Source organism: Gossypium raimondii, chromosome 3, assembly GCF_025698545.1.
Source record: "Gossypium raimondii isolate GPD5lz chromosome 3, ASM2569854v1, whole genome shotgun sequence".
NCBI lineage: Eukaryota > Viridiplantae > Streptophyta > Magnoliopsida > Malvales > Malvaceae > Gossypium > Gossypium raimondii.
The window spans coordinates 54302876-54319667 of record NC_068567.1 but is presented as its reverse complement, the minus strand read 5'-3'; the positions used below and the strand labels follow the sequence as shown (position 1 = coordinate 54319667).

Sequence of the window (16792 nt, the reverse complement as noted above, 5' to 3'; positions counted from 1 at the left end):
TAAAAAAATAAAAAAAATTTATTTACGGTATACTAACTATTTCTTAACAACGTAGGATTATTAACACTACAAACTATTAACAAATGGTAGCTCCCTTTCTCCTTTATCCTTCCCGACTTTCTGAAATTGGAATTAAATACATGAAATCAAAGTGGTGGTTTTGAAGCACTTCTACTCCAATCTCCTAAACCCATCGTCCGATCATCACCTAACTTTAACAATGGCTTATTCTTGATGTTTTCCTTGGTCCCACTGTTCAGATCTTCGCATAAAGTCCCAAAGTCTCGTGAAAGGAAAGGAACTAAATAAAACTGACCACAATGGCTTGTGGGTATTTAGGATCTTTATTCTTTGGTTTTTTTTTTTTATGTTATCTTTTCTATTTTTTTGGTTGTTGAATTTTTAGGATTTTGAATGAATGAAGAAAGGATAGGTACTAATGTGTTGTTGGGTTACTAGGTTCTTAATCTAGGGAGTTGTATGGTGTGATGAGATGATGGAGGCTCAATTTGGTGATGAGTTCTAGCGATGGAGGCATAACTTTCCATCAAATACTTAGATTGAAGGAGAATGTCAACAATTCTAAGTTTGTTTTTTTAGAAACTTTGATTTGGTAATTAGAATAATGTACTTCAATTTTGAAAGGTTGATTAAGTCTGGTTATAAACGATTTTAGTTAGTAGACGCTATTGATGTTGCAATGTGAGTTTTAATAGTTGCGACAAGAGAATAAAAACAACAAGATAAACAAAGATGAAGACCGAGAACTTGTTGATGCAATTCCATTCAATAATCTACCTCTATGGGGCCTTATCTAGATAATGAGTCTATTATACAAAATTTTCACATTACAGATTTTCTAAACAACCCAATCTACTCAAGCTCACCAAGGGTAATTACAATCACAAAGATCATACAGCTTGTATGCTCTCACTCTCAATCCAAAACCTCCATATATATAAAGCTAAAATTGATAATATGTATTGAGATATCAAATATGCTGGTAATGCTTTGACTTCATGTTTGGTATATTTGACTCCATTAAATACTTAGATTGAAGGAGAACGTCAACAATTCTAAGTTTTTTTTGTTGAGAAACTTTGATTTTGATAATTGGAATCCCGTCCTTTTAATTCTGTAAGGTTGATTAAGTATGGTTATAGAAAATTTTAGTTAGTAGACATTATTAATGTTGCAATGTGAGTTTTGATAGTTAGGGCAAGAGAATAAAAATAAGATAAATGAAGATGGAGACCGAAAATTTATTGATGTAATTCGTTTCAACAATCTACCTCTGTAGGGCCTTACCTAGATAATGAGTCCATTATACAATTTTTTCACATTACAGATTTGCTAACCAACCCAATCTACCCAAGTTCACCAAGGATAATTACAACCACAAAGATCGGACAGCTTGTATGCTCTCACTCTCAATCCAAAACCTCCTTATATAAGGTTAAAATTGATAATGCGTATTGAAATGTCAAATATGCTAATAATGCTTTGACTTCATGTTTAGTATGTTTTGGTACCTTTTGGTGCATGTAAAGTTGTGTTAAATTGCCCTAATTTTTACATTTTTAAACTTGAATATCGATATCTCAAGTCCTAGTATCGATAAAATTTAGCCTAAGTATGAGTATTTAAAACCTTGGTTTCGATACCTTTGCAAACAGAAGCTAAAATTTTGAAATAAGTGAAACAAGTATCGATATACGACCTTAAGTATTAGTACTCCAGGTGAGGTATTGGTACAACCCCTGGTGTATTGGACCAAGTATTAATACCCATGACCTTGATATCGATAACTAAGTTCTTGTTTTCATAAATGTGCATCCAAATGATGTTTTTAACCCATATAAAACCTTATTTTGCTTGTAATCAATCATGAATGCATGGAATGTTGTTTTATGTGAAATGCGTGAAAGATAGACCAATAGTTGTCACTCCAACGATCAATGTATCGTTTGTTGTCTAATCGAGCCTCCGAACTAGGTGAGGAGTGTTACACTCATCCCCCTATAAGAATTGAAGAGCATAATTTAAATGTTTCAATTACGCTCAATACAATGAGACTCGTTAGTTATAATGATTACCTCTAAACATGACATCAATACGTAATTACACCAAAATCTATGATTAAATGCTAAAATTACATATTTTATGTAATTAAATTGGTTAATTTATGAGAGTGCACCACTGATTTTTCCATATTTATATTGAATTTTGTGCAGGGATGCAATTTGGGGCTAAATAGAAGAAAAAGAAAATAATTGGGCTAGAGTGAATAAAGGAGAAAAGAAGGCGGGCCAAAGCAGAATTTTTCCAAGATGTAATTAGTTGAAATTTTATGTTGACTTAGTGGGAGATTATGTAGGGATTTTTGTATCAGGGAATATTTTATTTCCTTGATTTTCTATGGCTAGTGGCTCTTAATTTGGCAAAGCCACTAGTATAAATAGGGGGCTACTTTGTTCATTTAATCATCAAGTTTTTAATCAAACTTATATCTCTTGAATTCAATCTTTTTCTTTCCTTTTTGCAAATTTAGTTGCTAACATTGATGCCTTATATTTTTTCCATCTATTAGTTTCCAGCTTTGGCACCTAATCTTTGTGTCACCCTCACCCACTTACTTCCATTTCTTTTTCATTTATTCAACCTTCTCCAACTATGCCTAATACCAACATACCCCAAATCTTAGTCAACTAAATTTATTTTCAACTTTAGGTCAGAGTTAGCCTCGTCAAGACCCATGGGTTATGAACTCGAGCAATTTAACTCCTAAATTCTAGTACTTATTATTTCTCTGGATTAAGAGTATGATTTTGTCAACTCACAAAGTCAAATCAACACTAAGTCAAAAAAAGACGTCGTTTGATTTACTGTGGTTAGACGTATAGTTGGAATTCCAGAAGGATCGATTGTCTAATCAGTTTTCTGTGAACACGTTGGCGTGCCAAGTGGGGATTGTTGTTTGGTCCCGTCAAGGGAAATAGTAACCGGATTTAAATGTCCCACACGGTTGAGGACAATGGTTCGAGCTAGGCTCTTCTAGAATGCAAAGCTGCCGGAGTTCTAAATCACGAATGTTTCGTTGGTTGTTCGATCGGTAAGGGTTAGTTATAGGACATTCCATAACTAATTTACATAAGAAAGAGTTGGTGTCCGGGGCGTCCTTGGTAGCTATAACTAGCTTATTGGAAAAGAGAAGTTCATCTAATTTCGAGGATCGGTTCAAAGGCGAGGAAAAACCCGTGCTTGAAGCTGAGCTAAGTTTAATTAATCTTTCTTCAGATTTGTTTAACTATTTTATTATTTGTTTTCAGCTTTTACGTTTTACGCATTTTTTCTGTTTATTTCAGGTTTTCAATTTTTATCCTCCCCCCAAATTTCTTGGGCACGACAACTGCCCAAACACGAATCCGGTTGAGAAAGAGTAACAATTTTACGTGAGCCCAGTCTCTGAGGGATCAAACCTACTCCCTATATTGGTGGACTCGACAACCATCAGTTTTGGCACCGTTGCCGGGGACTGGCAACACTTACAATTGTTTTAATCGTCTTCATGACCAGATCTACATCTGGAGATCTCGAATACGACCCAGAGATCGAGAAATTGGCACGAACACGACGAAAAGAGACAGAAGCTCTTAAACATGCAAGTAAAGTAGAAGTTGAACTAAGACAAGGGATCCTAGAATCTGACATCGAAAAGTTGAGCCAAGCAATTCGTGCAGAGGCAATTCGAGTTGGGAAACAAGTCGAAGTGGTTGAACTTGAGACCGAACCACTTCCTGAAACGAAAGAAGCAAAAGACGATCTCAGTGAACCAGAAAGAATGGCAAACTGAACCATTTGTCAACTAGCCGTTGTTCCTAACGAGCAAACATCGTTGTGCATCAACTATCCAACCGGAGAAACCCTGTTCGAGTTGAAATCAGGCTTGGTTCACCTTTTACCCACTTTTCGAGGCTTGAAGAACGAAAATCCACACACTCACTTGAGAGAATTCCACATGGTCTGCTCAAGCATGAAACCTTAGGGAGTAACCGAAGATGAAATTAAACTTCGGGCCTTTCTTTTTTCTTTAGTTGATACAACAAGAGAATGGTTATTTTATTTACCCCCGGTTCTATTACAACGTGGGATGACTTATCTCATGTATTTCTTGACAGATTTTTCCCAGCATCGCGAGCAGCTAAACTTAGGAGAGACATAGTAGGAATCCACCAATTGGAGAGTGAATCGCTCTATGACTATTGGGAGCGGTATAAAAAATTGTGTGCAAGTTGTCCTTAACACGGTTTGACCGAACAATCACTTCTTCAATATTTCTACGAGGGTTTGCTCCTTATGGAAATGAAGATGATTGACGCTGCTAGTGGAGGGGCGCTTGTCAATATGACTCCTCAAAGGGCAAAAGATTTGATATCCACCACGGCGGTAAATTCTCAACAGTATCGGTCGAATTCAGAACCGACAAGAAGGGTTAATGGGGTAAACATTTCATCCTTAGAAGATAAATTGGATAATCTTACTAATATTGTTCAATCTATGCTTACAGAAAAGAAGAATTTGACCCAACTGTGTGGAAATTGTACTATGTCTGAACATCTGACGGATTTGTACCCAATCCTTAATGATAACTCAATGGCACATATTGATGCTATCGAAGGTTTTCCAGGACCTTCGCAAAGACGCTATGATCCTTTCTCCAACACCTACAATCCCGAGTGGAAGGATTATCCCAATTTGAATTACAAAACTAATCCCCAATATAATCCATCATACCAACCGAGGCCTTTGCAACCACCACAACAACAACCCAAGCCGAGTACATCTCTAGAAGCTGTTGTGGAAAGACTTGCCATCGATGCTGTAAAATATCAACAGAGGACAGGTGCATCAATACAAGAGTTAACTAATCAAGTTAGTAAAATCTCGATGCCAGTTAATCGTTTGGAATCTCAAGGTGAATTACCTTCCCAGATAGAGCCGAATCCTAGGCAGAATGTAAGTGCAACAACTCTTCGTAGCGCAAAGGTTCTGGAAACAGTTCTAGATAAAATTCATGGGCAAGACAAGAAATGAGAAAAACAAATCTCTGATTTAAAAGTCAGATTAGAATTAGAAATTTAGAAACCAGTCGTGATGCCACCTCCTTTTCTAGGGAGGCTCGCAAAAGATAAGAAAGAGAAGGAGGAAAAAAAATCCTCGAAACATTCAGGAAGGTAGAGGTAAATATCCCTTTGCTTGAAGCTATCAAAAAATCCTTCGTTATGTAAAATTCCTCAAGGAATTGTGTACTAGCAAGAGGAGGTTAATAGGTAACGAAAGAGTAAATATAGGAGAAAATGTCTCTGCAGTACTGCAAAAGAAAGTTCCTCCCAAATATAAGGACCAACGTATGTTTGCTATTTCCTGTGAGATAGGGAGTGTAGGCATTAAGAAAGCCATGTGTGATTTAGGGGCTTCCATTAATGTTATGCCGTATTCCATTTATAAGTTGATTAACGTGGGTCCTTTGGAAAAGACAAGAGTAATAATCCAATTGGCGGACAGGTCAGTCATCTATCTTGAAGACGTCCTTGTTAAAGTTAACAAATTAGTTTTCCCTGTAGATTTCTACATTATTAATATAGAGGATGATAACTCAACTAATTCATTTGACATTTTGCTTGGAAGGCCGTTCCTAAGTACCGCAAGCGCAAAAATTAAAGTTCGGAGCGGAACACTGACAATGGAGTTTGAGGGCGAAATCGTGAAATTCAATGTCTACGAAGCTATGAGTCATCCTAACTCACTGTCAAATATTTCTAGTATCGATATTATAGACTGTTTAACTCAATCTTATTCTGAATATCATGACTTTGATGAGTTGGAAACTGTCCTTTACAGAAGTATTAACATGGATGTTTTAAATTATCTCGAGGAATTATCAATTATAGAAGATCCATTGCGAGAAATTGTCAAGCACTTGGAGATGCAACCATCGTTGACGAATTAAGGTAACCAATTTGAACTATTACCTTCCTAAACTAAAATGTTGCCTTCGGTTTTGCAGCCACCAACCTTGGAGCTTAAAGCATTGCCGGACCACCTTAAGTACGTCTTTTTAGAAGAGAAAGATATCTTACCGGTGATAGTGTCAAACAAACTAACCAAAGACGAGGAGGAAAGTCTAGTTCGAGTTCTGAGAGGTTATAAGGAAGCTATTGGTTGGACAACAGCTGACATAAAAGGGCTAAGTCCATCCACTTGTATGCACAGATTTTCCATTGAAGATAACATGAAACCAAAGAGAAATGCTCAAAGACGCCTTAATCCACCCATGATGGAGGTTGTAAAGAATGAGATCCAGAAACTGTTAGATGCTGGAATGATATACCCGATTTCTGACAGTGATTGGGTTAGCCCGGTTCATTTCGTGCCCAAGAAAACTGGCGTGACAGTGGTGAAAAACTCGTTAGGAGAGCTAGTCCCTATCCGAGTCCAAAATGGATGGAGGGTTTGCATCGATTACAGGAAATTTAATGCAGCTACCCGGAAAGACCATTTTCCACTTCCCTTCATCAATCAAATGCTCGAGCGATTAGTTGGTAAGACCCATTATTGTTGTCTCGATGGGTACTCATGATTTTTCCAAATTCCGGTGGCTCTTGAAGATCAAGACAAAACAACTTTCACATGTCCCTTTGGAATGTTCACGTATAGACGAATGTTGTTTGGACTCTGTAATGCTCCAGACATTTTCCAGCTATGCATGGTGAGCATATTCTCCGATTATGTCGAGAAAATTATTGAAGACTTCATGGATGACTTCACGGTGTACGATAACTCTTTTAACGAATGTCTTGATAATCTTGCTAAGATATTACAAAGATGCCTAGAATTTAATCTTGTTTTAAATTATGAAAAATGCCACTTCATGGTTGACAAAGGATTAATTTTGGGTCATATAGTTTCCTCGAAAGAAATTGAGGTCGATAAAGCAAAAACAGATATTCTTGACTCATTACCTTACCCCAATCTGTGAGGAAAGTTCGTTCGTTTCTTGGCCATGTAGGATTTTATAGACAATTTATGAAAGACTTCTCGAAGATCGCGCAACCGCTTTGCAGTCTATCACAAAAGGATAAAGAATTTGAATAACAAGTCGTCGAGCTAACGACGTTAAACAAGCTTTATTGGGAGGCAACCCAAAATTTTCCTTTATGCAAATAAAATTTTTTGGAAGGTAAAACGGAAAGTGAAAATGCATGTCAAGGATCGGTTCTGTCTAAGGAAAGACTTGGTACTTAAGAATGTTCATTGTGATTCACCTCTCTTTCCTGGGAACTTACCTGGTGCATTTATCATGACTATTTTACTAAATCCCATAATCTTGGTTTTTAATAATTTATTTCTTGAATATTTAAGCATAGCATTAGCTAAGCTATAAATTTGAGAAATAAAAATTGCACATTTTATTTTATTTTATTTTATTTTTCTTCTTCCTTCTATTTTATTTTATTTTGCAGGTAGACCTTCCAAGACAAAATTTAGGCCCCCATGTCAGCCCACAAAATTCCTTCAATTTCAACCAAGGACCCACCATTTAACACCATGGACACACCTACGAGGCCATCCTCCACGACGTTGAAATACATGGGGAGTTTCTTTTTCTCTCTTTTTCCTACTTATCTTTACTTTTTATTCTTTAAATTACATTGGGACAATGTAAAATAAGTAGGGGGAGGGGAACATAAATTGATTCTAATTTGCTTATCCGTTGCCGCTTTTTGCATGTTTTTCGTGGAAGGTAAATAATTTCGTTGATAAATTGGGATGGTCCACTTATGGTTTGACATACTTAGCTATTTAGATCTTTATGTATAAAATTTTCAATATCCTTGACTTAAAGCAAAAAAAAAAAAGAATAATAATAATACTCCTCTGATATGAATGTTAAGAGTGAAAATTGAGGTTGTACACTGGACCGAGTAACCGGAATATGCTGCTTAGGTTGTCATCACATCTCGCGTAAAAATGTTCGTGTGGCTGTCCAATTTCTTTGCACTCACTCCCCTAACAAGCTATCACGAGTACAGCGAAATAACCCACTTAGAGACATCCGAATCGAGTAACCGGAACATGGTGTTTGGATTGTCATCATGACTCGCGTCAAAAAATTCGAAAATGTCCTAAGTACAAAAATAATAAAATATGGGGTAGGTCCTTCTTATTTCTTAGGCTATGTTAATTGTAAGGACTAAATTGTTGAATTGTGCAAACCATGGGGGTCAAATCCTATTATGGGGGAAATTTTCCCTTTTGCAGATACATACAAAATGCTCGAGGACTAGCATGAACTAAGTAGGGGGATTTGATTAAATGCTAAAATTACATATTTTATGTAATTAAATTGGTTAAATTATGAGACTGCACCACTGATTTTTCCATGTTTATATTGAATTTTGTGCAAGGATGCAATTTTGGGGTAAATAGAAGAAAAATGAAACAATTGGGCTAGATTGAAGAAAGGAGCAAAGAAGGCGGGCCAAATCAGAATTTTTCCAAGATGTAATTAGCTGAAATTTTATGTTGACTTAGTGGGAGATTATGTAGGGATTTTTGTATCATGGAATATTTTATTTCCTTGAATTTCTATGGCTAGTGGCTCTTAATTCGGCAAAGCCACTAGTATAAATAGGGGGCTACTTTGTTCATTTAATCATCAAGTTTTTAATCAAACTTATATCTCTTGAATTCAATCTTTTTCTTTCCTTTTTGCAAATTTAGTTGCTGACATTGATGCCTTATATTTTTTCTATCTATTAGTTTCCAGCTTTGGCACCTAATCCTTGTGTCACCCTCACCCACTTACTTCCATTTCTTTTTCATTTATTCAACCTTCTCCAACTATGCCCAATACCAACATGCCCCAAACCTTAGTCAACTAAATCCATTTTCAGCTTTAGGTCGAAGTTAGCCTCGTCAAGACCCGTAAGTTATGAACCCGAGCAATTTAACTCCTAAATTCTAGTACTTATTATTTCTCCAGATTAAGAGTATGATTTTGTCAACTCACAAAGTCAAATAAACACTAAGTCAAAAAATATGTTGTTTGATTTAGTGTGGTTAGACGTACAGTTGAAATTTCGAAAGGATCGATTGTCTAATCGGTTTTCTGTGAACACGTTGGCGTGCCAAGTGGGGGTTGTTGTTTGGTTCCGTCAAGGGAAATAGTAACCAGATTTAAATGTCCCACGAAATTGAGGACATTGGTTCGAGCTAGGCTCTTCTAGAACGCAAAGCTGCCAGAGTTCTAAATCACAAACGTTTCGTTGGTTGTTCGATCGGTAAGGGCTAGTTATAGGACGTTCCATAACTAATTTACATAAGGAAGAGTTGGTGTCCGAGGCGTCATTGGTAGCTATAACTAGCTTATTGGAAAAGAAGAGTTCATCTAATTTCGAGGATCGGTTCAAAGACGAGGAAAAACCCGTGCCTGAAGCTGAGCTAAGTTTAATTAATATTTCTTTAGATTTATTTAACTATTTTTATTATTTATTTTCAGCTTTTACGTTTTACGCATTTTTTTCTGTTTATTTCAGGTTTTCAATTTTTATCCTCCCCAAATTTCTTGGGCACGACAATTGCCCAGACACAAATCTGGTCGAGAAAGAGCAACAATTTTACGTGAGCCCAGTCTCTGAGGGATCGACCTTACTCCCTATACTGCTTAAATTGCAAATTAGGCGTAGGTTTATATTGGTGGACTCGACAACCATCAATCTAATTACTAGTTAGATGCCTAAGACAATAATTAAGAATGTAAATTTTCTGTCTCACTACATTTATTAACTTTTATGGCACCAAAAACAGTAAATTGACTTGAATTTAACCCTTCACGATAAACGTAGCCAACAAATTAAAGGGAGTGCACATCAAATAGACATCTTCACCCGACATTTGTAGTAAGTTATTACATCACAAATATTGAAAACTTAGATAATTTCATCATTAACTCTTACAAAGTCTTCGTTAGAAACTTTGAAGCCTGTAATGAGTGAATTTTATCTGCGTTTTATGCTCACATTAGTTTCCTTTTCTTCTTTCCTTATGTTTCATGCTTTTGTTTTGACGCCAATGATTCCCTTCTATTGATGAAGTTTAGTTACAATTAGATTCTCTCTTATAGCTGTAATGAGTCAAATGTATACGAATTATTCGATTGGGATAAATATTTTTTGAATTCAGCTTAAATTAGGATGTTTTATTAAAACCTCAAACGAGGTTGTATTTAAAATTATTTGTTTTCATATTATTTACTTAAATTAAACGAATTTATTCACAAAATTAATATATAAATATATTATCAATCAATTAAAAACTAGTTGGTCAACAATAAAAAAATAACAAAAAAATCAAATTTTAATTTCTTTTTAGATATAAAATAATGATTATAACATACATACATAAATAAAAATACTATTATTAGTTATAGCATAATTGAACAATAAACTAATTGTCGAAACCATTTTTTATTTTTGAAAAACAACAAAAAATTTAGTTGTCGACTTTAAAAAAAAAAATTGGGAGTCGCCACCAATCTTTTATTAAGGTGTGATTGGGTCACCTAAAAACGATTTTGGTCTACGAATTTTAGAAAACCGGGTCCGGGAGTCGGTTACGTATGAGGAAGGATTAGCATCCTCATAACGCCCAAAAAATTGATACCTAGTTAATTAATTAATGTCTTAATGTCGAAAATTTTAAAATATAATCATTAGCAAAAACTTAAAAACGTTACGCATTAAGACCCTTATCATTTCAGAGAAAGAAAATGTCACACCCAATGCGTTAGGGCACCCTTATCATTTCAGAGAAAGAAAATGTCACACCCAATGCGTTAGGGCACAACATTCTAATTTCCTCAAAAATGAATTGGGCCAGAATACTCATGTAATAAAAAAATTAAAAAAATATCCATTTATTCAAGATTTAAGAAATCGCAGCCCAATACGTTAGGACACAATTCCTCCAAATTCCCAAACTCGGAATATTTCCTTTATTATTTTTTAGAAAAAATCTTCATTTCGAGAAATCAATGCGTCACATCCAATACGTTAGGACACAACGTGTTGAATTCCCAATAATGAGTTCTTATTTTTTGATTAAAGAGAAATGCTCGATTGTTATATTTAATGAAGAAAATCGGAACCCAATACGTTAGGGCTCAATTTCCTTGAAAATCCTAAATACAAGCATTATCTCAATTTTGAGAAGTTTGTATTTTAAAAAAAAATCGAGTAAAAAAAATGGTGCAATATTAGGTTGAATGCATGTATAAATGTCACAATAACAAATACAACAATAATTATAACAATGATGTAACAACATGAAGCTTAAACAAACTAAATTAATATAAAAGCAAAAATAACTAATGACATATAAAATATCAAATAAATGAGCAAATATATATATATATATATATATAAATGAAATTATGAAGAATTAGAGGCATGCATATGAATTTACACGTAAAACTTTAATTTATAAAATTTATAATGTATTTATGGAAACATAAAATATATTAAAATTATTAAATAATGTCAACATTGTCAAAATTAAAAAAATATATGTGTATGCATATAAATATGAAAAAAAGTCTAAAATATAAATGTGCATAAAAAATAAAACATATATATTTTGAAAAATAAAAAAAATAACAATTACATTATTAAAATTAATTAGGAAAATAAAAAAAAACTAAATTGAACAGCAATTGAAAAATTTTGGGGTAAATCCACAAATAAATAAAACCCAAACGACTAATTTGAACACGCGAATTACATAGAGGGGCTGGAAGGGAAATTTTTCCTTCTCCTCTAAAACGGCGCCGTTCAAAATCGGGTCAAATTGAAATTGAAATCAATAAAAGGGTAAAAATTAAAAAATAAAAAAAACTTAATTGTAAAAATGTAAAAAGGCGGAGGGGCTAAAAGTGCAATTTACCCCTCCGCTAAAAAACACGCGGATCCTAGGCCGGGTTGGGTCAGATTCGGGTCGGCCTCCCCGAAACGATGCCGTTTTGGTCATCTGGGGGCTCTCCAAAACGATACCGTTTTGGCACCTTATAAATACCTCCAAATCTCAAAACAAATTCATTTGAAACCCTTTTCTAAAAAAAACAAAAAAATACTTTCAAAAGCTCTCCCTTCCCAGCCCGTCTGGCCAGGGGTCTGGTCATCGGCCGGTCCTTCTGACCTTTCCAAGCGCAGATCGGGGCTCAAAAATTCCCAAAATCCAACAGAATATGCGAGGAAATCACGAAAACCCTTCGGTTTCCGGCCACCAATCCTCGAGGGTGGCTCTCTCTCAACCGCTTCAGCGCCGCCTCAGTGTTCTAAGGAAGGTGATTTCTTTCCGTTTTTCCTTTTATATTATTCGTATATAAACAAAAATATACAATAATAATAATAACAACTGTAGATTAATGAAAATAACATAAATGACAACCTTGGACTGATTTCTGCTCTTCCAATGTCGAACTAACTTTCTTCTGATGTGAAAGTGGGTTTTTTTTATTGATTTCGAATGCCCCTCCCTGTTACAGTGTTACAATGGCTATTTTATAGCCGAATGAAATAAATCTAAAGAAGAAACAAATTTGTTTCTTTATTTGATTTACAAATCTTTGATTCGCTTTCCATTTTTGTTTTTCCTTGATGCGCAAGTGAAGATCCATGGAGATTCGGCCTACGTGGGAGATTGGAGTTGCGGCGCTGTTGAAGATTAGAAACCCTAGGGTTTCTGACGATTTTGGGCCATCACAAATTGGGCCTGTGTTTTATTTTGGTTTGGGCCTATTTTGTTGTAATTGGACTGTGTCTTTATTTGGGGCCCTTTTATTATTTGTGCCCAGGCAAAATTTAGGCATTACACTAATTATACACAAATTATGATAAACAAATATAAACAAATACAAAATAAATTGTTCATTGAACTCGAATATGATTTCAAGGTTTTTTATGTTTGTAATTGTCTCTTTCAACAATGTTTTCTCTAAGATTTGAATCTGGGTTCTCTACTTGAGAATGCAATAAACTATACCACTACACTCAACAATTATTAGTTATGTTTTTGATATATATAATTAATGATAAAAGAAGCAAATTTAAGTTTGAATTTGAAATTTAGTAGGTATGAGAACCAAATTAATTCTTTTTTCTAATCATATATCCTTTTCTGTTTATGATCTGAGATTAGTTTATTTGGGGTAGATGTGTTATTGAAGTAAAATCTTATCAACAATGACAACTTGGTCCAAGTGTTGAAGCTACTTTTTATTAATAGTGAACAACGTCCGATATTTGGCAGAGTATGTAGGTGTTTTTGGCTGGCATTTACTCCTTTATTTCTTGAGTGAGAAAAATAAAACTTGGTTTGAATTAATAAAACTTTGAGTTTTAAAAATCGAAACTCCATCAAACTTGGAAATCTTATACTAATTGAACCCAATTTGAGTTGATCACGCCTACTCGAAGACCTTTTAATGACTAGTAAATCAAACAGCCGATCAGTGGACCGGCTGAAACCTACAAAGACGGTAACCGGCATTAATAAGGGGACCCTACAGGGACAGCACCAAAAGGATTAAAAAGATGAGGGAAAAAAAGACTATTATTATGATGGACAAATTTAGCTATAACTTTCTTTTTTTTTTCTTTGTACAATCAAGCACATATATAGCATTTTCTGTTAAATATTCCAGGTTTATTTCAAGGAGCTAATCCAACCTGTTTCCACACTGTTTTTTCATTCCCTTGCAAGGGATACATTTAGTCAACACATAAATGTGATCATATTTGGTATCTATGTGAATTCATGACTTGAAAAGAGAAAATGGAAAAGGAAGAGGAGAGACAAATGAGTAGGAGCTAAGAAAAATACAGAGGAGAAATATAAAGGCAGAGATGGAGTAGGATAAGAAGTAGATGATGATGATGATGATGATGATTTTAGCAAAGTACTAAAGGCAAAGAAGGAAGGCCATGAATGAAGAAGCTGTCTAGAGCTTGACAACTTCAGGGATATGAACGGGATACCTATGGATGCAATCCTCCCAAGGCCCATCTGTTGGTTTTTTGATGGTTCGATTGCACTTCCATACCGCACTGTTACACTTGAATCCACTCCCAAAAGCAATCTGCCAAATCCTATCTCCCTTTTTCATCCTCCCTTTTGCCTCAAGGTAGCTCATCTCGTACCACAAGGATGAGGAGGAGGTGTTTCCGAATCTGTGCAATGTCATCCTGGATGCCTCTACGTGTTCTGCTGACAGCTGCAGGTTCTTTTGCAGTTCATCTATCACTGCTCGCCCTCCAGCATGGATGCAGAAGTGCTCAAACGCCAGCTTGAAGTCTGGGATATAAGGCTTCCACTTGGGGTTGAAGACTTTACGCCCGATCAGAGTGAGAAGAAATAGGAGTTGTTCCGACCCTGGAAGCACCAAAGGCCCTATTGTGGTAATGTTGGATTTTAAAGCCTCTCCAGCTATAGCCATGAGATCTTTCGATAATGATATCCCAACTTTGCCTTCTTTGTCTTCTTCTTCAAACACGCATCGGTAGGCCCTGTCATCAGCCCCTTTGTGGGTTCGAACAACGTGGACAAGTCGGTACTTGGCTCTCCGCCTCTCTGAGCGGCGGTTCGACAACAGGATTGCTGCGCCACCCATGCGGAAGAGACAGTTGGGAAGGAGCATAGCTCTTTCATTCCCCTGGTAGTAGTTGGGAGTGATGATCTCTGTGCTGACAACAACTGCATTAGAATTCGGGTGTACTTGGAGAAGATCCCGAGCTAAATCAATGGAGATAAGCCCCGCACTGCACCCCATTCCCGAAAGATTAAAGCTCTTAATGTTACTCCTCAGCTTGTATTTGTTGATCACCATAGCAGACAAAGATGGCGTAGGGGAGAAGAGACTGCAGTTGACAATAAGAATATCTATGTCTTTAGGTTTCAGCCCCGTTTTCTTGAACAACGAATCCATAGCTGAGAAAATAACAACCTCAGCCTCGCCTCTAGCGGCCTCCATGGTTGGCTTTGGAGGGATGTAATGAATAGCAGGAGGCAAACAAGTCTCTTCACCCAGCCCAGACCGTTCCAGAATCCTCATCTGGAACTCCACGCTCTTAGGATTGTTGCTCAAAATCAACCTGGAGTGCTCCATGAAAGTAGCAAAAGGAACCCTGCAAGTCACAGGAGGCTTGTAGCATGCATAATCCACAAGGTAGATGCATCGTGGCTTGGACATGAAGTAAACAGTGGCAATAAAAATGATGAAGAAAGAAGAGCACAATATCTGAATAAGATCAAAATGGAGGGAATTCCATAGGTTAACAATCTCTTCAGGGCCTAAACGAACAACTTCAATAAGGATACCAACCATGACAGGAACCAACAAGAGAGTAAGAAAATGATCCACAACGTATTGGTAGCCAAGCTTAACATACTTAAGCTTGACAGAGCTGGAGAAATCGGGCGAGGCTGGAGGCATATTGCAAGAGATAAAGAATTAATTAAGAAGATAAGAAAAAGAGGTGTGGGTACATAAATGGAGCAGAGGAGAGGGAGGATTTAAAGGCAAAAAGGAAGAAGCAAAGAGGGAGAGGGTCAGTGGGCAGATGAGAGGAATAAATGAAGCAGTGGCATCACTCAACGCTCACTTAACTCCCTCAATTAAATTTTCCTAACTCCCTTTATATCCGTGTTCTAACTAAATACTTGCTTTCACCAATAACCTCTCTTTTGCTCTATCCGTCTCCTTTAATTTTGTGCGTACTTGGTTTTTCTTTTTCATTAATTATAACCAACCTTCTCATCCCCTCTGTTTCTTCTTCCTTCACACTCCATCTCTCACCCTTCATTGTTTTAGGTCTACATTATTTAATTAGTCTTTAATTTTCCTTTTTACTCAATAATAATAATCATATCTTTTAAGATTTTTATATAAAAAAGTTCTTTATTTCCAACAACTTATACACTTCTCATTTTTAAAATTCAACCTTAATTTTTGAAGGTTTATTTGAATTTCAGTTTACAATCTAATAAAATATATAATTCATTTTAATGAAGTTGTAAAATAGAATTAACCAGTTTATGAAAAGGAAAAAGTAAACAGGGTTTTAAGATTTTGTACTTGTCTGTTATGTTCCAAGTGGCACTAATTTCGCAATCATCCATTAGGAAATTTATAAACACATGTGATGTAAATAAATGATTAGTTTTAGAAGGAAAAAAAAAGCATCATGCAACCTAAATATATGTTATTTTGACTTCAACAAATTCATCTCACCAAATTTGGGGGATATTAATGTCCCCACTGTGAAAAACAAGTCAAAGTAAGCCGTGGGTATCAACTTTTTAAGTCCTCTCCCTTCTGATTACTATTTGTTTAAATAGCTTGCGACTCATATGATGTGTAGATTATGTTTAGTTATTTACATTTTAATATTTTTTAAGTGTAACACAATTACAAAAATAAAAATGAGTAATCACAATTATTAAATTATTACAAATTAATTCCCAACATGTAATGTCCTAAAATTCTTATTTTTTTAATTGTTAAATCATGTCTAGTAAATTAATTTGGTTCACTAGTTAAGTGTTCTGTTTAAGTGCTAAGGTCATCTGTTCAAATCATTTCCCTTGAATTTTTGTTATTTTTTCCAACCACTATTCTTGAACATCTAACTTATATATTATTTTTGCTCAATTGTTGATAAGAATGAATTTGTTG

General features: G+C 35.5%; 1 protein-coding gene across 1 annotated transcript; it reads right to left on the bottom strand.

The window, feature by feature from the left end:
• Positions 1-13653: 13653 nt before the first annotated feature.
• On the bottom strand, positions 13654-15627 carry LOC105794738 (3-ketoacyl-CoA synthase 6). The gene has a single exon (XM_012624041.2). The coding sequence runs from the start codon at positions 15548-15550 to the stop codon at positions 14060-14062; it is 1491 nt and encodes a 496-aa protein (XP_012479495.1). The 5' UTR covers positions 15551-15627; the 3' UTR covers positions 13654-14059.
• Between the last annotated feature and the right edge of the window lie 1165 nt (positions 15628-16792).

What these genes read in the sequence shown, in the direction of transcription:
- LOC105794738 (XM_012624041.2), bottom strand. Translation starts at nt 15,550, where the DNA reads ATGCCTCCAGCCTCGCCCGATTTCTCCAGCTCTGTCAAGCTTAAGTAT.